Below are 25,413 nucleotides of genomic sequence, written 5' to 3' on the forward strand. Positions count from 1 at the left end.
TCCTTGTATTGCCCAGAAGTACAATTTATTGGAAAATGAATAAATTCTGGGTATTTGAAATCATGAGTAGGCTTCTACCTTAATTACTTTGTTTTTGTAAACAGTTTTATAGTGCCTAAACGCTGTTTATAATTTTTTGAAGGCATCCTGTTTTGAAATACATGTAGTAATATATCTGATATATTTATCACGGTTTCCAAAAATGTTATGAATGAAAAAATTTACCAACATAGACTTTAAGTTGTTTCGAAAGCATTTTCTAAATGGCCTATAAAATCCCTAAGATAGCCAACATAACTATTTAACCTAATTTACGTTTTTTTATATAAAAATCAAGTTTAGCAACATTATATATGATCAAGTATAATTTTAACGCAATTTCACAGATTCCGGAACTCTGCCGTTTAGGGTTTGACGCCATTTCATCAGCACGGCAGAATATGTGATACGATAGAATACAAAACTACCCATATGCAGCATGATAACAACAGAATATAGAACGATTTAGCGATCGATCCACGCCGATGAGATCAAACCGACGTTTTGTTTCAGTGGTCTAAAGTTTTACGTTTGTTCACACGGGTCTTCAGATAGCATTCTAGAAATTATCCTGGTTATACATGATCATATATAAAAGATGTTTGATCAAAAATTATTTTGGCCAAATAAAATACTTTTATTTCCGGGTAGTACAAAGGTAAAGTTTAAACCCATGTAAAGATGCTGCGTCGGTTAAAATCACGAAAACCTAAAAATACAGAAAATGCAATTATATTGTTATTAAGGTTAATTTGCATATCATTATCATGAAATGATTATTATTATTATTATATCAAATCAGCGTTAGTTCACGTATTATTATTATTAAATTGCATATCATTATGACATGTTCATCTTTTAAACACATTCATTGGCTGCAACCTCAATGATAGGAGTGATGGTCACGTGCATGAACAATCCATCTTCATTCAATCTATATCTGAATCTGTATCTTCTTTTAGCAAGATATCTATAGAATAATTTATGTGGGTTATTTTTTTGTTTCACTATTTGTGTCTGTGCTATGTTTTTGTAATTTTCTAAACTAAAATCTTATATGGTTTCAGTAGCGTACTAAAGTTATTATTATTATTAATTAGGTGTGTTTTCTGTTGTTTGAATTATATTATCATGTAGACTTGCTTACCAGTCTTATTCTTTTCGAAGGAAATACAAATATTAAATATTGTATTGTTCACGAAATGGAGGAGTGATCAGGATTTTTTTTTTTATTTTCATTACCATTTTATGATAAAAATAAAAAAAATAACCACTTTAAATTTCACCCGTATTCAGAATGTTCTCGTAGTGATACGTGCAATGCGGAGCGGGACAAGGTGGGAGGAATGAGTCTAAACTAATGTGCGCATGCGTGACAGCCTATAACCTTTGACGCTGAGAGAAACTCACGTGTAGCGTTTCGTCAGTTTGTACACCGAGTACAGTGATACTGTGATTGAAAATTCCAACGAAACCCAAATCAGACCATCATGTCGTGGTTATTTGGTGTTAACAAGGAACCATCGTGGTCCAATATTGCCCAGTTACCGATGGATCCTTCGCAGAGTGGAGCTGCTGCCGGGGGAGCGGGCGGTGGAGGCGGCGACAAGGGTACCGGCGACTCTGGTGGCAAGAAACAAGTATGGCAAGGGTTTGACCCCACCGGTCTAGAACGTGCAGCTACTGCAGCAAGAGATCTTGATAAATCACGTAAGTCTTAACGAGTTGACAATTATTAGCGTAGGAAAATCATGCACAAGGCCTTGACCTCTGATTCATTGAAAAGGATATTTAAATTATTCGCCATGGCTATTGATGCGGGTCGCTATAGAAATTAACCCTCACCCTATCCCATCCCATATACTTTTACATTGACTAGATAAGGGTTAAATAGAATGATAACTAGATTAGTCAATGTGTGCGATTATTTATTATACTTATCTGCATATAGATTATTTTCTGTCATTTATAATTATTATAAAATATATGCATATTAATTTCATAATCTATGGGTGGTAGAATGCTCCTATATAAAAAAAAAAAAAGTATGTAACTTCTGGGAGAATATGAAACACAGATTGTAGTAAAAGAAAATACTAAAATTAATCCTCATAACTGTTATTTTGAAATGGTTAGGTGTGAGTAATTATCCTTTGCATGCCCTTCCCTCCCTCCCAAGCCAAGATATTTGAGATATTATACAAAATTAACAGAATATCTCTGTTCTCCAGGGCTTTAAAACGTGTACAGAGATGTAACAGTTATAGTGGTCTTGTTGTACATGTGCATTGTAGCAAGATGATGGCCATCACTTTTACTTTCGTGTTAGTGATTTACCCCCATGCCTAGCCTCTTCCCATTCTGTTCTATGTAGGATCTAACTAAATTATAATATCCCCACTATCCTCAGAACAGCTGAACACTCACACTTGCCAGGTGACACTAAACCTAAAAACAAATAAAAAAAACACAATTATGTTATGTGGTTATTTCCTCAATAAATATTGTAAAAAATTGAATATATTTGAAACTCAAATTGCTGTTCAGAGTCATTCCAAAGATAAACACAGTTATGAAAAATTGTCAAAAAATACTAAGAACCTCTCCGAGAAGTATATTTGTTTTCTATAAAATTACATACATTGTAGCAATATATTTCAGGAGAATGTACATCATATCAAATGTGATCTGATTTTAAATTTGTTGTTTCTTATTAAAAAATATTGTAGTGTAAAAATATTGTAGATATCAGTGAGTAAAAAAAAGTTAATGTTTACATTTTTGTGGCTGTGTTACAGTGTGTTGTCATGTTGATTTGCATGATACAAAGTCACTAGTGAAATTCTGTTGGCTTATCATATGATAAAAAATCCATTAGTTCTTAGAAATTATCTTTTTATAAGTAATAGTATTACTATTAGCACATTTAGAATTTTTCTGAGAAATTCCTAATACTATTTCAAATAATAATATTTGATTATTTTTCCATTAAAATAATAACCCTTTGAGTCCCCCCCCCCAAAAAAAAAAAATTGCGTATTTTCATGTGTTTGATAACTTTGGACCAAAATCATTTTATATTGGCTACATTTTGTGAAATGTGTCACAAGTTGACTTTAGTACTCATTTTGAATTTCTCTCCTATAATGCATCTGATACTTTGCAATTGAGTTAAATATGTGTGTATGGTGAGGATTGTAATGTACGTTGTCGTCTTTTCTCAGCCAATGCAAAAGAAGCACTAGCGCTTGCTATGAAACAGGAAGAATCCAAACAATTGGAAGAGAAGAAACAAATTCGAGTAAGTATTATACTGTTTATTGGTAATGCACATTGTTTTATTTAGGATAAAATAATGTACAAGTGTTAAACTCAGATACATTCCATCTAGCACTAAAGGCAATCTGGAAATTTATTTTCTCTCAAATCTGTCAAGCCTTTCCCCATCATTTAAAATGGTTCATCCCTTAATTGATAACGCTGTATCTGTAGGAATTTGAAGCGCATGTGGAACAAATGAAAGTAGAACAGATACGTACTCAGGGTGATGAGAAAAGAAAAACATTGAGTCAAGAAACAAGACAACACCAAGACAGAGCGCAGTATCAGGATCAGTTGGCACGGAAACGATACGAGGATCAGCTGATTCAACAGGTATGCTTTATTGCACAATACTATAGCAATCGGCCAAATTTTGTCTATATTTATGTGTTTTTTATAATTTTTTGAATAACTTAATTTCATATTACCGGTAGCTACAAGTCTTGATCAAAATCTGAAAACAAATTTTGTAGTTTTTATTTTCTGAAAGATGAAAAAAGTTGATTTCTCTATTTGTTATATGATTGTATTAACTAAGTTTTAAATTCTCAGATTTTTAATGAAATATGAGTTTTATGTAAATTTACATATTCACATAAATTCAATTTAGCAGATTACGTTTTATTTATCAGTGAAAATAGCAAAATTAAAATACAGTGAATAACTAATGCATTTATAGTAATTAATTTTGCATGACTACATACTTATGAAATCCATATCAGTACAAGTTGACAATTCAGAGGTTTTTGGTATGTGTGTTATTGTTGTTTATTGCGTCAGTGATATGTATGTCTATTTGAAGTCAACCATACTGCCAGATGAATACTTTACAATATTCATGAAATAATCTTGTAATATTACTCTACATTGCAGCAACGTATGAATGAAGAGAATTTGAGACGCCAGGAAGAGTCTGTTGAGAAACAAGAATCAATGAGACGAAGCACAATTGAATACGAAGCACAACTCAGACATGACAATGAAATGAAGAAGTTGGAAGCCGAACTTCGAGGCAAAGCCAGCATCGAAAGAGAAAATCGGGACATACGAGCAGATCAATTACGATTACAAGCAAAAGAATACAGAGAAACTGTATTGCAATCAATTACGTATGCAAATTAGCTTTTTAGTGACACTTTCTTTATTATCAATAATTAAGAGGGTACACTTTTAATGATTTTCTCCAAGTTTAAATAACTAATGCACCATAATCATTTAATATCACAATATATAAATGCATACTGATGCTTTAATGTCTAAAACTTCTCAATCTTCATATTTAAAATATAAACATCCAGTGTTAAAATAGTGCAAAAAAACATCATTTTTCACTATATTAAATTTGTGGACACTGTGATTTACAACAGATTCACATAATGTATATTCAATAATCCTCACAATGGAATCGAGAAACAATGATTTTCTTGGCACTGAGGATGCAAGTACATTAATGATAATTCAAATCAGAAACAAACTAACTTTCAGATTTGTTTTTTCTACAGAGCTGCCGGAACTGTCATTGGGGAGGGATTCAAAGCATTCATCAGTGACTGGGACAAAGTATCCGCTACAGTAAGTAATATGTGTTCACATGTAGAACCACTAAGAGTCACATAAATATAGTTATAGTTTCAATTGTAAGAATCCACAATATATTGGGGAATATATAACTGTGGTTTCCATAGAAACATACTTTGTTGTCTCATCTACATATAAGTGTGGCACATTGATGGCTATTTTATTTTCTGCCACCTCTCACAAAATCATTTGCAACATTGTCCATAATTCTTGATAATAACGATATTACTAATATTCTATAATCTTTTTAGGCAGCAGGGCTAACACTACTAGCAGTAGGTGTCTATTCAGCCAAGATGGCTACTGGAGTAGGCGCTAGGTATATCGAAGCAAGGCTTGGTAAACCATCGCTGGTTAGAGAAACATCCAGACTTAATCTACTTGAAGGTTTGAGGCATCCAATCAAGACAACTAAAAGGTTGTTTGTGAAACCGGAAGACGCATTAAAAGGAATCATTCTACAGGTATGTAGATGTAGTGAAGTAAAGTAGTCGGGGTGTCATTCAGATCCACAACTCTTTTCAGATAGTCAACATGATAAAATGTATACCTCTTGTATAAATTTGTATCAACAATTTGCTGTGTTAGATTTATCAAAAATTGTGCGCTTAAAAAATATTATTTGGTGAAATTAATTGACTAGTAATTAAGCAATACGATGACTGTAGCAAAGAGTTTGGCAAGGATTTGGTTTAACATGGAATAATATGTACAATTGTTTATTAAATATGAGTAGGAGGGTGGGGGGGACGGTTCAGAGTGCATTTGGATTTTCTGTTGTATCCTCAAAAGTTATCTTCTAAAATATTCTCTAGAGCGTCAGTAAAAATTGATTACATGATTGTTTTTTTCTATCAGCCATCTTTAGAAGAGCGACTACGAGAAGTTGCTATAGCAACCAGGAACACAAAGAGAAACAAAGGTTTATATAGAAATTTATTATTCCACGGACCACCTGGTACTGGAAAAACACTTTTTGCTAAGGTAAATTTAACATTTGTATTTTTTTAGTTTCATTTCACTTTTACTCCTAGTTATATCATAATTCTCAGCCTTCTGTGTGAGGCACACTTATGTTGTTATTGTCTGTGTGTCATACCGTTAAAGTCCTATTATAAACCGCGGTTTATATTACAATGTATCAATTTACAAATTGGGATCGAAAGCTCAAGTTCGGGGTGCGGTTTCTATTACGTACATATTGCAATCACTAAATGGGAGTGGTCATGTTTTGTCCACAACACATGCACAAAACAAACAATACACCGTACAATCTCTTGAATAGGCGTCGGGGAAGAGTGAAAGGCCTTATTTTAGTTCTAAAATAGGCGTTACGAAATGTTGAAAAATTACTGTCAATCAAAAAAAAATTCAACATGATACAAAAAATACTCAGTATTTTTAATGTAATATGCATTTATTTTTTTTAATTTTCTTGGTAACGAAAAGTATATTCTAACAGAAGTTTCAAATAAAAACACGAATGCACTGCTTAGTAGCAAATGATCACAGAACGGTAGCTCGATCCGGCCATGCTGCTGGTCACAAGTGAATAACTTACTTGTTTTCGAAGTGTTGATATTGGTGATTATTATTATCTAGTAGTGATTACAATAACGCACAAAAAATAAATCCGTTGAATTGTTATAAAATGCAAGTAAAATTCAACTTAGTTTCCCCGTAAGCGAATGATTTCAGTCACATGTAAACAGCCAATACGATATCCGCCATGTTTTTGAATGCTCAAGTGACGTATTATTGACCGGATAGGTCAAGTCACTAATTAACCAATCAAAATGCTGGATGCTGCCCAAATGTCTAAATTACATAGCTCATTTAAATATGTTAATGACAGTTCAGTGACCTCATGGTGAACGCAACACGGAAGAGATTTTAATACCAATAATGTAATGCGATCTTTTGTCTTTGATTTCCATGGGAAAACGGCAGGATTTTTTTTTTAAATCAAGAAATTATTTGTTTTCGAAAGATAAATTATTCTTCAATGCTCAGTTTAACACTTTTACGGTGATAAAAGCTCATTGTCTAAAACTTACGAAACACAGACGTATTCAGAAAAAGTATTGACAGAGGTCGCCGCCAGAACAAAAGCAGTTTCATTGCCTGTCTGACATCTTATCACCGCTGAACAATAAATAGGTGTGAATATTTTTAGGCATGTTGTCGAAACAAATGAATAGGATTAGGAACAATGCCGTTTTGGAACAGCTGGTTGAAACAATGAAGTCAGTCACGGTCTTGTTGAATTGGGGGTGCGGTTAGTAATAGGTACTTTTCAAGTTTTCAATTTTTGTTAAAAACTCTTTAACCCCGAAGCTGGAATTGGGGGTGCGGTTACTATTACGTATGCGGTTTATATTAGAATTTTAATGGTATATAGTATGCACATTTTTATAATCCATGTTGGTATTATGAATCTCTACAACAATTTATTGATTGTATTGTTAATCATTTAAAATTGTATGATTTTATACTTACTGGAATATTAATGTGTTGACACCATACTGTTACATGTAGGAAGAAATGTCAAGTTATGTCATTTTACCATATTTTACTATATTTCTATTTTTCCACAAATATTAGTTTTGTGCAAAACTAATGCCAAATGAAAAGTTTTTAAGGTAGCGAGAAGGGTTTTGTGACATTTTTGAATAAAACATTCTCTGTCTGTTGTGTTGTTCAGAAGAGTAATTTAGCTTATATATTTCAAAAGACTAAGTATAGAGGTACAAGTTCGCACAAACTGGACAGTCATTGTTTACATAATTATCACGTGATATCAAAAATGGCGAATCTTGCAAAAATGACTAAGTCCTCGATTGCGAGAGCACACTGCGGAATTTCCTGGTGAAATTTACGTCATGCATTGTCCGTAATCAAGTCCATTGAAATGCGTCTCGGATAATCAAAAGACCTATTATTCCGATTTCTATGCAGGTTTGTTTTTTTGTCCTCAAATTATTTCATACTTGACACCTTTAACAGACTATTATTCTGTGACAAAGCATTTTCTTTAAAAACCCAGACATATTTTGCACCATCATTATCTATTGAAAGATAACTGCGAGTTTGAATGTCCTAGTCCGAACGCACTTGATTTGGCGGCGGTCCCAATGAGTCGTACTTAATCGAAACTTCAATTCGAGAAAAACGCGAAAAACAGTTTTGGTTAATAAAACACTGTAGATTTGCAGCATTATTATAAATATTCACTAAAAATGGCCAAACATATTAACCACTGATATCATAGAGCTCATAAAGAGTGTCTGATAATGAATAATTTCATGCTCGAGCGTGAAAAAAGAAGAAAACTGCTGGCATTTGAGTCCCCAATCCAGGAACGTTCGGGTTTCCATTGTTATGCAAACGAATAACGAGGGATAATCCTCTGACAAACATTACTGTCCCACTGTACATGCTGACAGTTTACAAACAAGCTAATCCTTCAAGTGTCTCTGATAAGTGATCTAATAAAACGGTTTTCATGGTGAAACAAAATGGCCGATGTTTGAAAACAAAATTGCTGTGTCAGAGTGTGACACTGAGTGGCAGATTTTTCTTTGCCTCATCTGTCAATGCTTTTTTTCTTTTTTTTCGCCACTGCGTTAGAAAACATGGTATTAGTAAAATAGATTTAAAGGAAAGTTGCGCAAATTTACAGTACTCATTTTGCACTACCTCCCGCCCGCTCCCGCTTTCCAAACACCTTTTTTCTCGCTTTTTTGACCGCTTGTTGATTGGACAATTATTTAGTTTTATTTTCGACCGCGCAAACCCCGAAATATCACCGCTCGCTCGCACGCATTTAAAATTCGGACTAACAGAAAAATTTCCGAGGTTCACATTGTCTTATAATTGTCTTTATGGTTTTTATAGATGTTGAACAGCTGACAAAAGTTATAAGCACGCAACCTGATCCTTTGGCCTCGATTTGGCTTGGACTGAATATTTTATTTTAAACAATATTCTGACGTGAAATACAAAATGTATTTCAACACAAGTACGACATGGTTGTCTGGGTTTTCTTTCCTGATTATTGAGTCTTCGCAATGTGTTTTGTATAATTATTGTTGTTTTCCTCCGAGGCGAAGACAAGCTGAAGGACCATGAAGCTAAATGGCAGTTCCATGCATGGGCTGACTGAAAGAATATATTTCTAAGCCTAAAATAAACCTAGTCTTTCGTTGATAATTTTGATTGTTTGGAATGTCTGTCGACCGTGTAATAAAGACATTATTCTCTATCAATAATCCGCCCAAAATAGAAAGATTTCTACTAATTCTTGTGTTTTTTCGACGTTTTTCGAAAAATCTGCGATTAGGCTGCGAAAGTAGAACATTCCAGGGGGGGGGGTGAAGAGCATCGCCAGGCGATGGACGCGGAGTTCTTTGGCAACGACCGCAAACGTAATTGTGATCAGCCATTGGTTGGCCACAGAGGTCAAAATGCGCGTTCTATTTTTATGCGTTAAGTTTGGCTCTTCCGTTTCACCGCCTCCGGAATGTTCTACTTTCGTAGCCGTGTGAATCTTGAGTTTCGAAATTGTTCATCGACTGGCCACCAAATATCTATGGCTATAACTAAATTTTTAAGCCCAATAAATTATTCATACATGTCAAGCTCTGTTCGATTTTATAAGGGCCTGTGGCCGTTTTTAGTCGAAAATATTTTTTGTGGGAACAATTTTACGTATACGTATACGGTTTAGACCGAAGTCATTCAATGAACGTGACCTAATTTTAAAAATTGAATGTCAAATTTTACCAGACATGGACCGACATGGATTCGGTATCGTTATTTTTGGAATTAATCATTAACATTTCCTCGTTTCTCTGCTCTGTCAAAATGAGTTACCTATGTTTTTTTTCACGTGATTGTCTCATTAAAATAAAATGACATATTACATTTAGAACAAGCACCCAAAACACGTAACAAGAGGTCCCAGTTCAGTTGCTTTCACGATACAAGTGTCATACAACTATTAGATTTGAAGTGCCGTTCAGAATTTAATAATAGTTAATACTAGTTGTATGTTCACACTTTACTATCAAAACCACCATTTCGACCACCCATGTGCCAGTTTTCAGTGTTTGGGCGAGCGGTCAGATTTTTCTTTGCCTCGTCTGTCAACGCTTTCTTTCTTTTCTTCGCCATTGCGTTAGAAAAAAAATGTATTAATAAAATAGAATATTGACTTGGAAAATAAAACGATTTAAAAGAAAGTTGTGCAAAGTTACAGTACTCCTTTCGCACAACCTCCCGCCCGCTTCCGCTTTCCAATCACCTTTTTCTCTCGCTTTTGCGACCGCTTGTTGAATTCGACCGGACAATTTCCGTTTTATTTTCGACCGCGCACACCCAGAAATATCACCGCCCACCTGCTCGCTCGCGCGCATTTAAAATTCGGACTAACAGAATAATTTCCGAGGTTCACATTGTCTTATAATTGTCTTTCTGGTTTTTATAGATGTTGAACAGCTGACAAAAGTTCAAATACTTTTTGTTTTAACTATATATAATTATATGCACGCAACCTGACCCTTTGACCTCGATTTGGCTTGGACTGAATATTTTATTTTAAACAATATTCTGACGTGAAATACAAAATGTATTTCAACACAAGTACGACAGGGTTGTCTGGGGTTTCTTTCCTGATTGTTGAGTCTTCGCAATGTGTTTTGTATAATTATTGTTGTTTTCCCCCGATGCTGAAGGACCGTAAAGCTAAATGGCAGTTACATGCATGGGCTGAGTGAAAGAAAATATTTCTAAGCCTAAAATAAAACCTAATATTACACCTCTTTGTGTATTTGTTAATTTTACATATGTTTGTCATGACAGTATGTTTGTAAATATCTAGAAAAATCTCGTCTTTCGTTGATAATTTCGATTGTTTGGAATGTCGATCCCCGTTGGTTTCTCCATACTGAGTTTAGGAAGGGCGTCGATCAACACCGTTGACAATCAGCCGAGAGAAGACAAACATTGACCCTAATTCATGGAGATCATGTCCGTAATTTGTGGGCTGAAACCCCAAATAATTAATCAACTTCAGCTAGCCATTTCTTACCTTGAAATAAAAAAATAAAAATTCGAAGAGCATCGGGGAAAATATTAATAATCATCCTTATCAATCGCTTGCTTTATTTTATTCGAATCCATGAAGTTCACGATTTTTTTTACATTTGTTGGCAACTTCCGCGCTAAAAATGATTGAAAATGTGGATGTGGTTATTTTGCAAAGTCCTGTTGATAATACGGACAAATATGGTTCTGTGACCCAGTTCGTGCTCCGATCAGGTGATTCTCAGCCAATCAATGATGTTGTAACAAAGCATATTTGACGCTAATTGAAGGGACGTCGTACAATCCAATCACCGGCGTCGATTTACATAGTTGTTTGTGCTGTGACAGGCTTCAAAATTATTCGCTGAAAAACATATATTTTGACGAACTGATGGAATTTGACCTTAGTTCAAAAAGAAAATACTAGGCTAAGATACATTAGAGCTCACGCGAATCAGTTTTCTCTGCAAGTTGTGAAATAAAGTAAACCAGAGTAGCGTCGATGATTTTCAGCCCTGAAGGACTTTGAATTGTTCATCGACTGGCCATCAAATAGTTATGGCTATAACTAAATTTGACACGTTTTTCATATAAGCCCAATAAATTATTCATACATGTCAAGCTCTGTTCGATTTTTTCAGGGCATGTGGCCGTTTTTAGTCGAAAATATTTTTTGTGGGAACACTTTTGCCGTACGTATACGGTATAGACCGAGCTCATTCAATGATTGTGACTTAATTTTAAAAATTGAATGTCAAATTTTACCAGACGTGGACCCATGTGGATTCGATATAGTTATTTTTGGAATTAATCACTAACATTTCCTCGTTTCTCTGCTCTGTCAAAAGGAGTTACCTAGGCTTTTTTTCACGTAACTGTCTCATTAAAATAAAAATAAAAATATTACATCTAGAACAAGCACCCAAAACACGTAACAAGAAGTTCCAGTTCAGTTGCTTTCACGATACAAGTGTAATACAGCTATTAGATTTGAAGTGTCGTTCAGAATGTAATAATAGTTAATACTAGTTGTATGTTCACACTTTACTATCAAAACCACCATTTCGACCACCCATGTGCCAGTTTTCAGTGTTTGGGCGAGCGGTCAATGTTTTCAATGAGCGAGCGAGCGAAAAAAAAAACGGGATTAAAATGCGGTCGGTTTCCGGTCGGACAAGACCGCGTGGTCGAAAATTAAGCGATAAGCGGTCGATGTAAAAGCGGAAGGTTGGACGAAATGAGTACTGTATGACCATGTTTCTCCGACGAAGTCTCGACTGACAATAATGCTGACAATGGACGTTAGATAAACACGCATTGTTTGCAACTGGAAGCTTATCACCCGTTATATCAGAATCGTCAACAACGGAGTATACAGATAAGATGTTATCATTTAAACCCTTTCAAAGATAAACAATATGCAAACGGCAGTTGTAGTCTTTTCTGCTAGCGTTTTAAAACACTGATTTGAGCGACGTTATTTCGCAATTTCGATCTTTTGTAAACCTGGGATGATGTATCAAGGTCTAAAGTGAACGTTTTATCAATTTTTGAAAAATCAAGAAAAAAGTGAAAATTTACCTTCTCGCTACCTTAAGCAAGAAAATTGCAATTTTAATTCTCGTCTATCAATGTGTAGCCAAGACATTTGATTTGTCACACTATTATACACAAACTCCAAACTCCGATATCTGTCTGTGATCTATGGTTTTTAACTTCATGTGAATGTATGGCACATTAGCAGAACTCGGAAAGCACTACAGTAATTCTCTTTCTTTGCAGAGTTTAGCAATGCATTCTGGGATGGACTATGCCATTATGACTGGAGGTGATGTAGCGCCTATGGGGAAGGAGGGTGTCACAGCTATGCATAAAGTTTTTGATTGGGCTTCGTCAAGCCGGAGGGGGTAAGATTACGTACTTGACTTGAAATTGATATGTGATAAAGATCTAATTACGAGTTTTCATAATGTTCCATGGACCTGACAAAGATTACATGTTCTGAATTGAGTGATATAATCACTATTTTCAAAAAGACAAAGCACATGTGATACACACTTTGCGAATAAGCAAGGAGACTGGTTTTACTGAGTCACTCATTTGCATGAGTAATTCTAGAAATATACGTTACGATTTTGTGATCATCTTTCAGGTCGTATGACTTTTTATTGAAATCTACATTGCATATCACACTACTTACTTCCACTTATTGAATAGATCTGTGCTTTTATCTAATATTTATTTTTTTAATGTGTTAAGCAAATTATTAATACTTTTACTGTATTTTTTTTGTACTACATCAGAATATTTTTTATGTTTTTTAAAGTAGACTTATTACTGAGAAAAAAATGTTTTGCTTTTCTTGTTAAGAAAATTTAAAAATTATGTTGTGATTTGGTTTCAGTTTTTTTGACCTAATCCTAGCATTCAGTGGCAGTAACATTAGATACTTGTCACATGATTACTGCTTGCTGTGATATCGTTTGTTACAATCATGTGAATTAATTATTTTAGAAATAAGATAATAGAATGTTGAACAATGTGTCAACTGGATTGTAAACCATATTCAGACATGCACATTTTTTGTTATCTCACAGTGCAACTATGAGTTCACATTATGACTAAATCTACACTATATGTAAATGTTGTGTGCTCAGTCCTTGAACAGTTATAATGTACTTTTTTTATCTTTTTTATTTTATTTTCTACAGTGTTCTTTTATTTGTTGATGAGGCTGATGCATTTCTCAGAAGACGGAGTTCAGTAAGTCCCTCATTAATTATTCATAATTACAGACATCATTAAGATATCACTCCCATTGTGATATAGAAATAAAATCACATGTACATGTATTTGCAAAATAAGGATTTATCACATACCTAATTATGCATGGTGGTATGGAATGAATATTGTAATTACTAATATCGTTTGAATTGTTGGCACGTTTACTACTAACTGTTTCCATCAGTGTGTTGGACGTACAACATTACCTGTACTGTTACTGTAGACACTCTAAGATTAAACAAGAACTCTGCTGACACTATGTAGCGCTATCATTATAGATGTGTATATTTATTGGTACTTTAACTATATTCAAGAAAAAAGAAAGAGGTTTTTGGTCAATTTGTTTTGTTTGTTTTTTTGTTTTGAAAAAAATCCTAAACAACATGTGTGACTCGCATGTTTTCAACCAAAATCACATCCACAAAAATTCCCTTAAATAATGAACATTTATAGTTTTAAAATTAACGATATTTGCATCACTAATAATCTGATATGCAATATTATTGATAAAAGCTGAATTTATTTTCTCAACAGGAAGTGATTAGTGAAGACATGAGAGCGACGCTAAATGCTTTCTTGTACAGAACAGGAGAACAATCCAAAAAGTAAGATTTGTTAATTATTCAAGACGTTCATTTCAGTACTAATCATAACAAATTATCGACTGCATGTTAATAGGTATAGTCTGCATAAAAATGTGTGTTTGTGAGAGGGGGAGGGGGAAGGGAGGGGTTCTCCAGATAAAATATAGGGATTATTTGAATTTTGTTTTTATTCCTTGCAAATGTCATCTTTGTTGACCTTCGATGTATGAAACATATCAAAGTATATCAGAGCATATCAAAGTCACACATGTTCGTATTTGAGTTAACGTAAACTAAATCTTGCTATTCACAACGAGTAAACCTGTATATTACAGTACAGATCTGACATCTACCGGTAATAAAGCTGGATAAACCCAGTCCCTAAAATTACATGTTAACACATATTTTTATTTTTGACTCCCATGTGCGAAGCACATAATGGGAGTCTTTGCAGTTAGTGTGTCTGTGTGAGTGTATGTGTGTATGTGTGTCCGACTGTTCCACTGCTATCTCAAGAACCATACATCGGTTTTTGATGAAACTTGGTGTATAGATGCTCTGGGCCAATGCGCAGATTTGATTAGGTTTTGGTAAAAATCCATGCTCGTTAATTACCTAATTTGCATGATAATTAGCTAATTTTTAGCTGTTCTATGACTGTTCCACTGATATCTAAAGAACCACTCATTGGATTTTGATGAAACTTGGTACATAGATGCTCTGAACATATGCGCAGATTTGATTAGTTTTTGGTAAAAATCCGTGCATATTAATTACCTAATTTGCATGTTAATTAGCTGATTTTTAGCTGTTCCATGATTGTTCCACTGATATCTAAACAACCACTCATTGGATTTTGATGAAACTTGGTACATAGATGCTCTGAACATATGCGCAGATTTGATTAGTTTTTGGTAAAAATCCGTGCATATTAATTACCTAATTTGCATGATAATTAGCTGATTTTTAGCTGTTCCATGATTGTTCCACTGATATCTAAACAACCACTCATTGGATTTTGATGAAACTTTTTACATACATGCTCTGAACTAATGCTAGGTTTTGATTAGTTTTTGGTAATAATCCGTGTATACTAATTACCTAATTTGCATAATGATTAGTCAATTTTCGTTTTTTCCACTGATATCTCAAGTACTAATTATCACATTTCAATGAAACTTGGTACATAGATGTCATATGACACTGCACAGACCTGATAGTTTTTATGGTAATATCAGTTCATATTAATTACCTAATTTGCATAATTAATTAATTTTCAGCATTTGATATAAGTACTAATCATCACATTTCAATGAAACTTGGTACATAAATGTCATATGACACTGCACAGACCTGATAGTTTTTATGGTAATATCAGTTCATATTAATTACCTAATTTGCATAATTAATTTTCAGCATTTGATATAAGTACTAATCATCACATTTCAATGAAACTTGGTACATAGATGTCATATGACACTGCACAGACCTGATAGTTTTTATGGTAATATCAGTACATATTAATTACCTAATTTGCATATTTAATTAATTTTCAGCATTTGATATAAGTACTGATCATGACATTTCAATGAAACTTAATACATAGATGTCATATGACACTGCACAGACCTGATAGTTTTTATGGTAATATCAGTACATATTAATTACCTAATTTGCATAATTAATTAATTTTCAGCATTTGATATAAGTAGTGAGCATTACATTTCAATGAAACTTGGTACTTACATACTCAAGGACTATGCAGAGATTGATTGTTTTCGATAAATATTTGTGCATATTAATCACCTAATTTGCATAATTAGTTAATTTACAGCTATTCCACGGGTATCTCAAGTACTAATCATCGCATTTCAATGAAACTTGGTACATAGATCCTTTAGGACTATGCAGAGACCTGATTAGTTTTAGGGTAAATAATTGTGCATATTAATTACCTAATTTGCATAATTATTTTTTAGCTTTTCTACTGATATCTAAAGTACTAATCATCACATTTCAATGAATCTAGAATTATGCAGACCCAATTAGTTTCCGGTAAATATTTGTGCATATTAATCACCTAATTTGCATAATTAATCAACTTTCACACTGATATCTCAGGTACTATACATCACATATCAATGAATGTACATGGATGCTGTAGGACAATAGACAGACCTGAATAATTGTGGGTTAAAATCTGTACATAATAATTACCTAATTTGCATAATTAATCAATCTTAAGCTTTCACACCGATATCTCAAGTACTAATTATTCCATTTCAATGAAACTTAGTACAAAGATGCTCTAGGACAATGTACAAACCTAATTAGTTTGGGGTAAAAATCAGTTCATATTAATTTCCTAATAAGCATAATAATTCATAATTTTTTGGTTCTAATCACATTTCAATTAAACTTGGAAACATAGATTTTCTGTTACATTGCGCAGACCTCATTAGTTTTACACTCAAATCTGGTCATATTAATTTTTTGATTTGCATAATTAGTTTTCAGCTAAGTAATTTCGAATTATATTTAATGTGTCTCCAATACACTCAGCACATGGGAGTTCTTTCTAAGCTTTCTTTGATTTCAGGTTTATGTTAGTTTTAGCAAGTAATCAACCGGAGCAGTTTGATTGGGCAATAAATGATAGAATAGATGAAATGGTGGATTTCCAGTCACCAGGATTAGAAGAACGAGAACGAATGGTTTATTATTATTTTGATAAATATATCCTACAACTAGCATTATCTGGAAAAAGGTATGTATTTCTGAGTTGTCAAGTTAAACTAACAAATAGATTTACTTCTGGTCATCACACATGTCAGTTTGAAAATGGGCCTCACACTGTATTTGGTGCGGGTGAGGGGGTGCTTGCACATTATTTGCCTAATAATTAATGGGAAAATTCAAATTTTTTGTTTTTATTACAGTCGATTTCAAGTTGCTAAGATGGATTATGGTGAGAAATGCAAAGAAATAGCGCAAAAGACGGATGGTTTATCTGGACGAGAAATCGCTAAGATTGGTGTAGCATGGCAGGTATGTATTTTACTGTCACTGTCGTATTGTTTTATATTCTACAACAGCAACATTACCAGCTTACTCAATGACTTTTGTGTTTCAAGAATGTTTTATTAGAGCTGGTTAGGTCAAACCGACATAAAAAGGAAATAAAACTAAAAAGATACAATTCCCTCTCATTTTATATCATCCATTCATAATAAATGTTCACATGACAAATTTTCAAGAAAATTAAATAATATGCATGTACTCACTGCTCAAGTATGCAGGTGCATGGTGGGATCTTGATGCATGTTTATCTTCCATATTGGTTTCAAAGTGGCTCTGGCAACCATCAAGTGCTATTCCAGGCTATATCTGTGATATGCCTTGTTCGATTACATCCAACACAAATACACAAACAAAATGGCTTAAGTTCGTATTATGTCTATCATGTGAGTGTCAGCCATATTAGATAATAAAGACATGAATGTTTTGTACTATGTGGGATAACACCAACAAAAACTATAACACCTGTCTACTATAATCTACCATCATACTACTAACCCCACCAATTGCTACATTTATATAACTACCAACAGGGACTGTCATTTTCAATGACTTGTTCTGTTTCATATCCAATATGTTCACCCTGTTCTAATGCAGCCAGTAATGTTAGAGTTTTACTGAAGTGTTGTTCTTGCTCAATTAGAATTTAGCAGAACTGTCCACCCTTGTAAAATGGTTTGATCTAACGTTCCAATAACAGTATCTTGAAACATGTACAGCAAACATTAATTGAATTTGTTGCTGTTTTGGTGTACAAATAATATCATAGTAACTTGTCTTCGTTCTTTGAGCAAACATTTTTGTGCACCAGTGTGTCAATACAATAGTGTTTTCTACAAGTGGTCTGTTGAGTTATCTATTAACTTTTTATGCAAATTAGACTGGCGATATTCGATTGTTTTTTTATTGGCAGAATGGTTTTTGAGTTAAAGTTCCAACTGCCAAGAAGCCTAACTTTGTTATGTTTATTTTAGGCCAGTGGTTACGCATCGGAGGAGGGTCTTCTAACTGAAGAAATGATAGACGCCAGAGTCAATGAAGCTGTCACACAACATAAACAGAAAGTGGACTGGAAAGAATCTGAAGATGCCAGAAATAAACAATCACAAACGCATGCAATTAGTTTTGGATCTGGAAGTAAAAGTTCAAAGTGATTGCAAAAATGAATGTGGTAGTTAGTGCAGAAACATTGTGTGCGTTATTCCAGGAAGTATGTGTGACTGGTTAGTAGGTGTGATGTGCTTAGACTTGACTGTGACAACAATCCATCTGATGACTCGCTTGAAGAATTGGTATCAACATCACCAGAAATACCAACTAAATGAATCATCCTTTCCTGGTGTTTGTCCAAATAAAGTATTTGGAATCGAGATGTGATGCAATACTCACAAAATGATCAAACTCTTCCAGTGTTGCCTTTTGTCATCTTCTATAAAGATCTTGGGTTACAACGTTTTAATCAAATAAATTCTGTGAAACTATTAAATGATATCTGTTTGGACCAAAGTTTTCAATCACAAGAGTTAGAAAAATGTGTATGAAATCATGGTGGTTTGAATATAATGAAAGGTCAATGTTAAATTTGGGGGTATTTTCCATGAATAACCATAGAGTTAAGAAAGAAATGCTGCTTCATATTGTAGCTGTATACTTTCATGGATTGGGTTTATTTGTTTGTCTGTGCAGATTACTCTAGGTTGTCTGCAGATTCCTGTAGGTTGTCTGTGCAGATTTATGTAGGTTGTCTGTGCAGATTACTCTAGGTTGTCTGTGCAGATTCCTGTAGGTTGTCTGTGAAGATACCTGTATGTTGTCTGTGCAGATTCCTGTAGGTTGTCTGTGCAGATTACTCTAGGTTGTCTGTGCAGATTACTCTAGGTTGTCTGTGCAGATTACTCTAGGTTGTCTGTGCAGATTCCTGTAGGTTGTCTGTGCAGATTCCTGTAGGTTGTCTGTGCAGATTCCTGTAGGTTGTCTGTGCAGATTCCTGTAGGTTGTCTGTGCAGATTCCTGTAGGTTGTCTGTGCAGATTCCTGTAGGTTGTCTGTGAAGATTCCTGTAGGTTGTCTGTGCAGATTCCTGTATGTTGTCTGTGCAGATTCCTGTAGGTTGTCTGTGCAGATTCCTCTAGGTTGTCTGTGCAGATTCCTGTAGGTTGTCTGTGCAGATTCCTGTAGGTTGTCTGTGCAGATTCCTGTAGGTTGTCTGTGCAGATTCCTGTAGGTTGTCTGTGCAGATTCCTGTAGGTTGTCTGTGCAGATTCCTGTAGGTTGTCTGTGCAGATTCCTGTAGGTTGTCTGTGCAGATTCCTGTAGGTTGTCTGTGCAGATTTCTGTAGGTTGTCTGTTCAGATTCCTGTAGTTTGTCTGTGCAGATTACTCTAGGTTGTCTGTGCAGATTCCTGTAGGTTGTCTGTGCAGATTCCTGTAGGTTGTCTGTGCAGATTCCTGTAGGTTGTCTGTGCAGATTACTGTAAGTTGTCTGTGCAGATTCCTGTAGGTTGTCTGTGCAGACTCCTGTAGGTTGTCTGTGCAGATTCCTGTAAGTTGTCTGTGCAGATTCCTGTAGGTTGTCTGTGCAGATTTCTGTAGGTTGTCTGTGCAGATTCCTGTAGGTTGTCTGTGCAGATTACTGTAGGTTGTCTGTTCAGATTCCTGTAGGTTGTCTGTGCAGATTCCTGTAGGTTGTCTGTGCAGATTCCTGTAAGTTGTCTGTGAAAATTCCTGTAAGTTGTCTGTGCAGATTCCTGTAGGTTGTCTGTGCAGATTCCTGTAGGTTGTCTGTGCAGACTCCTGTAGGTTGTCTGTGCAGATTCCTGTAGGTTGTCTGTGCAGATTCATGTAGGTTGTCTGTGCAGATTCCTGTAGGTTGTCTGTGCAGATTCCTGTAGGTTGTCTGTGCAGATTCCTGTAGGTTGTCTGTGCAGATTCCTGTAGGTTGTCTGTGCAGATTCCTGTAGTTTGTATGTGCAGATTCCTGTAGTTTGTATGTGCAGATTCCCTTAGGTTGTCTGTGCAGATTCCCGTAGGTTGTCTGTGCAGATTCCCGTAGGTTGTCTGTGCAGATTCCCGTAGGTTGTCTGTGCAGATTCCTGTAGGTTGTCTGTGCAGATTCCTGTAGGTTGTCTGTGCAGATTCCTGTATGTTGTCTGTGCAGATTCCCGTAGGTTGTCTGTGCAGATTCCCGTAGGTTGTATGTGCAGATTCCCGTAGGTTGTCTGTGCAGATTCCTGTCAGTTGTCTGTGCAGATTCCTGTAGGTTGTCTGTGCAGATTCCCGTAGGTTGTCTGTGCAGATTCCCGTAGGTTGTATGTGCAGATTCCCGTAGGTTGTCTGTGCAGATTCCCGTAGGTTGTCTGTGCAGATTCCTGTAGGTTGTCTGTTCAGATTCCTGTAGGTTGTCTGTGCAGATTCCTGTAGGTTGTCTGTGCAGATTCCTGTAAGTTGTCTGTGAAAATTCCTGTAAGTTGTCTGTGCAGATTCCTGTAGGTTGTCTGTGCAGATTCCTGTAGGTTGTCTGTGCAGACTCCTGTAGGTTGTCTGTGCAGATTCCTGTAGGTTGTCTGTGCAGATTCATGTAGGTTGTCTGTGCAGATTCCTGTAGGTTGTCTGTGCAGATTCCTGTAGGTTGTCTGTGCAGATTCCTGTAGGTTGTCTGTGCAGATTCCTGTAGGTTGTCTGTGCAGATTCCTGTAGTTTGTATGTGCAGATTCCCATAGGTTGTCTGTGCAGATTCCCGTAGGTTGTCTGTGCAGATTCCCGTAGGTTGTATGTGCAGATTCCCGTAGGTTGTCTGTGCAGATTCCCGTAGGTTGTCTGTGCAGATTCCTGTAGGTTGTCTGTGCAGATTCCTGTAGGTTGTCTGTGCAGATTCCTGTATGTTGTCTGTGCAGATTCCCGTAGGTTGTCTGTGCAGATTCCCGTAGGTTGTATGTGCAGATTCCCGTAGGTTGTCTGTGCAGATTCCTGTCAGTTGTCTGTGCAGATTCCTGTAGGTTGTCTGTGCAGATTCCTGTAGGTTATCTGTGCAGATTCCTGTAGGTTGTCTGTGCAGATTTCTTTAGGTTGTCCTCAGATACTGAATGGTTACTGACAATCTATCCAGACCAACAAACACACAGGATGTGTGTGATAAAAACATGTACTGTTCCCGTCTACAAAATCAGACATTCTTTTCGCAACAAGTAGCAGATTTCTCTAGCATGAGTGGCTCTTTCTCTCAGGTCGACTTTCCGCCTTTTGAATCTTGAATTGGACTCATATGTTGCTTGTCTGTTGAATTATTATTACTTATGAGAGTATGTTCAACTAACGCCAGTTAATTGTGTAAATATTGTATTTAACAACAAATAATGTAATCCTATTATCTGGTGTTTTCTTAGCTGTATGGTTTGTTTTAGTATACGTAGTGTATTACAATAAAATAAAATAAAGTTAAAAAAATGAGTAAACCACTAGGTTTCCAGTAACCAATACTTTGTCTGTGTTGAAATTATTAATATTATCAAATGTAGATCAAGAGATATTGATGTTACTATGGTAACATACAATGCCTGTTAAAGTCCATCCCTGTGAAGATTTTTTAACCATTCTTGTGGAACATGTTGAGTCAGCGATTAACTCGCTATGATTATCTGAGCAGAGAAACTCCCTTGAGTGAATTGGTCAGCAATTCAGAAAGGGATGAATTGTGGATTACCAATAAACTTCTAGTAATTCTTTGCAAACTGCGGAAATGCTTCAGTATATCACGTTATGATGCGTATTTTTGGAATTCATTGGGTTTGAATTATGTATAAATGCTTGAAAAGTCTAACTTATAAATATGTTTTCACTGAAGTACCAGGTTGTGCAATACTGTCCTTATGATAAATAAAATGTGTTTCTGGAGTTATTAAAACAAAATTTGGTGTATGATATCAAAGCTCTGCATAGTGCTGTGTAATAGTGGGAGAAAATGTTCAGATTTTATTGCATAAATAAATAATCCGAAGGTAAATTCATAAACATAGCGCCCTCTGTCGATTTACTTGGAATGCATTGAAATGATTGGCGGTGCGAAAGTGACGTCACATTATAGGTTTGAATTTAGCCGCCATTTTGTTAGTGTTTTTGTTGACATCGATTGCTTTCACGTCGCGTGTTAACTCGTTTATCTGACTTTTAAAGGCAAGTGCACGAACTTATTATCAGACTTTATTCTAATAATGGAGTTGAGTTTCCGTGATATACAAATACAGTGTGTTTGTGCAACGACACTTTGGAAAATCGTATTTGTCCATGATTATTGGACACTTTCACCGATCCACAGTCCTTCTATCACAGGACTAACACCGATCACTAAACTCACTTTCCCCGATCACGCTATTTTTGTTATTCTAAAACCCGGTCCTCATACATGTAATATTGTTGACTGTTCCCTGTTTTTGCCAAGGACTAAATTTTTTATCGTAGTTTTATTCGACGTGTCAGGATGTAAATATATTTCTCTGATTCAGGAAATCGGTGAACGCGAAGCGAGAAAATGCATCTGGAATTTGTGATTCCGCTGAATAAAGAAGATCTACAATCACGTACAAGTACAAGTCAGTATGTTGTGGATGAACTTGTTTCCCCGCGGCAGCTAAAGGATCAGTTGTATGGTAAATGTCAGCTTTTACAGTGATGTATTCATAACGCAATTAGTGACATGTATATATTTAAATGTTTAGTACCATAGGTCGTTATCTTGAATTTTCGCCATAAGATATGGATGCAGCGTAGCCGTATGTCCCGACACTACCGTGTATACAGACGAATCCTAGCACTCATGAATTTCAGTCCGTGAAAGCATGCAGCTTAGCTCCATGGTGAAAGTCACAACATTTTGTAGCAGTGACAATTTCTCTAGGATTTGTACAACAGTGAAAATTACAGGGTTTACACTCCGCCACTAGGTCGTCATGACCTCAGAAATAACTATACTGTTTTTGCTTTATTAGTAGCGTATATGCCTACATAGAACAGTTGTGTTTTCTGTGATCTGATTTTAAAAATTTAGTATACAATAAATGTGATTTGGGGTTTATATACGCTTCTAATGGAGCAAATATATAGTGTGCATACATATCATGTTGTTAGTGGTTTTAAGGTAGAAGCCTACTCATAAATTGAAAAACCCTGAATTTATTCATTTTGCAATAAGTTGTACTCAAAAAAGTTGGGGGTCACCAGCCTTTTTTCGAGAAATTAATGTTTGTATTTTAGTGGAAAGTCGCCATTTTGACACTATTATAACACTTTTACCACAGGTTCTTATGGCAGAGATATTATGCAATATCTCAAAATCTAGCCTGGTGACATAGGTGGAAAAAATCATATATTGTTAATGATGGAGTACTTTTTGTTGTTAAAAAGTGTCAAAAAATGCAATTGTGTTCTATGGAAATATTAGGACACGTCTCTCAAAAAGCATAACTGTAACACACAAAATAATGCTATTCCATTGTACCGTAGGACATTAACTTCATGATTGTACATAATAAACTAATGAACATTGTCATGCGATTTATGACCAATTTTGTCCAAAATTATGACTAGGCTTCTACCTTAAGTTTTATTGATCAAACAAAACAATTCATATCAGGAAAAATAACAACCTAAAAAATTAATTTTACAAGTTTGACACTGTTCTACTCTATTTGAGAATATTTATGACTGTACATGTATATTCAAATTCATATGATAGTGTTTTGCTATTTGGGCACTTTCTCATAACTACTGCAAAATACTTTATTTTCAATTGGATTTCAGTGAAAATAAAATCCAGCGAATATTCTCGGGCGGAGCTACGTCACAAGATGTTCCACGTTGCTAAGACGCGCACCACTGTACCACTTATTTCTATGGGCTCTTCGCGTGTTGCTGAGGAACGCGAAACACCGAGCGAAGAGCCGGTGAAAATTTGAGAAAACAACAAGAACTCAGCTTTGAAGTAATCCTGAACAATCAAATTTATATGCGCTACACTACACTGTTCGGGGAGTCTCAACAACCATCCCAAAGTACCGTTTTCTGAGAGTTGTCGGCCTTTGTTTTCACCGTGATAGTTGCCATGCGATGAAAATGTCCGGATGTCCGCGCCCAAGAATACCTTTTTTTCTATATTTTACATTCAACTTGTCAAAAATCAGTGAAAATAATTCCATACAAAACACCCAACAAATCTTTTCAGCGAAAATTAATGCAGTTAAAATAAAGTATTTTACCACAGGGAGTTGGACAAACTTGTGTATTTTAATAAATTATTAAATAATAAAATGTTGTATTTCTTTTCTTTTAGCCCCCCCCCCCCTTCCTGGTATCGATTTCAAGTAATCACTGATCTTTGTTTATACCACTCTTTCCTTTATCACAATCTTTGTTACGCGCTAATGTTATATGCAAATTTTATCGCACGATGTAGATATGCCCTATTATAGTAAAATATCTCAAGGGTTGAAACGCGCCAGGACTGTGGTATGAGCACAACCGTAAAGCGGGTGGGCATTTAATTTATTCATGAACACTATTTGGTCCGAGTTATAGAAATATACAAACCAATAAATATAAATGTTAAATCATACAATTATGACAGAAGGGGTTAAATACCAAGTGATGAGCCACAGTTTCCCAGCATTCAAATGGTTACATAGTTATCCTAAAGCGATGATAAAATTCTGCAGAAATATCTGTAGGAAATGCTAATGTGTGTATTTTCTGAGAACCTCCATCGAAATCTACAATAGCTGTTAGAGGTTCTTTTTTGTGTTGTGGGTTCAAATCCCACCCTAGGCAAACCTTTACAATAGTTGAGAAAGAATTCTGTCTCCTTGTCAACTCCAGATGTTGCACCTGATTTTCTGCCAAAAATATTCCTAAATAAACAATAATAACAATACCTAGCTACAAAATGCCTATACATA

General features: G+C 35.2%; 2 protein-coding genes across 2 annotated transcripts in view; both read left to right on the top strand.

The window, feature by feature from the left end:
* Positions 1 to 1,398: 1,398 nt before the first annotated feature.
* LOC100372263 (ATPase family AAA domain-containing protein 3-like) lies at positions 1,399 to 19,006 on the top strand. The gene is made up of 13 exons (XM_085490806.1): positions 1,399 to 1,749; positions 3,264 to 3,340; positions 3,532 to 3,693; positions 4,234 to 4,469; positions 4,863 to 4,932; positions 5,190 to 5,402; positions 5,797 to 5,922; positions 12,808 to 12,932; positions 13,737 to 13,788; positions 14,344 to 14,414; positions 16,993 to 17,160; positions 17,333 to 17,441; positions 18,446 to 19,006. Exons 1-13 carry the CDS (start codon positions 1,530 to 1,532, stop codon positions 18,623 to 18,625), a joined length of 1,809 nt encoding a protein of 602 aa, XP_085346932.1. The 5' UTR covers positions 1,399 to 1,529; the 3' UTR covers positions 18,626 to 19,006.
* Positions 19,007 to 22,549: 3,543 nt separating this feature from the next.
* Positions 22,550 to 25,413, top strand: part of LOC100375167 (condensin complex subunit 1-like) — a 46,832-nt gene continuing 43,968 nt past the window's right edge. The window contains exons 1-2 of the mRNA XM_085490787.1: positions 22,550 to 22,639; positions 22,969 to 23,112. Coding sequence (XP_085346913.1) covers positions 22,995 to 23,112 — 118 coding nt within the window. The 5' untranslated portion in view covers positions 22,550 to 22,639; positions 22,969 to 22,994. The remainder of the gene's footprint in view (positions 22,640 to 22,968; positions 23,113 to 25,413) is intronic.

The sequence above is a fragment of the Saccoglossus kowalevskii genome, chromosome 15 (assembly GCF_978046115.1).
Source record: "Saccoglossus kowalevskii chromosome 15, keSacKowa6.1, whole genome shotgun sequence".
Classification (NCBI taxonomy): Eukaryota; Metazoa; Hemichordata; class Enteropneusta; family Harrimaniidae; genus Saccoglossus; species Saccoglossus kowalevskii.

Coding starts and splice junctions, on each gene's coding strand:
- LOC100372263 (XM_085490806.1), top strand. CDS start 1,530: ATGTCGTGGTTATTTGGTGTTAACAAGGAACCATCGTGGTCCAATATT. Junction 5,923..12,807: donor GAAAAACACTTTTTGCTAAG/GTAAATTTAACA, acceptor CTTTCTTTGCAG/AGTTTAGCAATGCATTCTGG. Junction 12,933..13,736: donor GCTTCGTCAAGCCGGAGGGG/GTAAGATTACGT, acceptor TATTTTCTACAG/TGTTCTTTTATTTGTTGATG.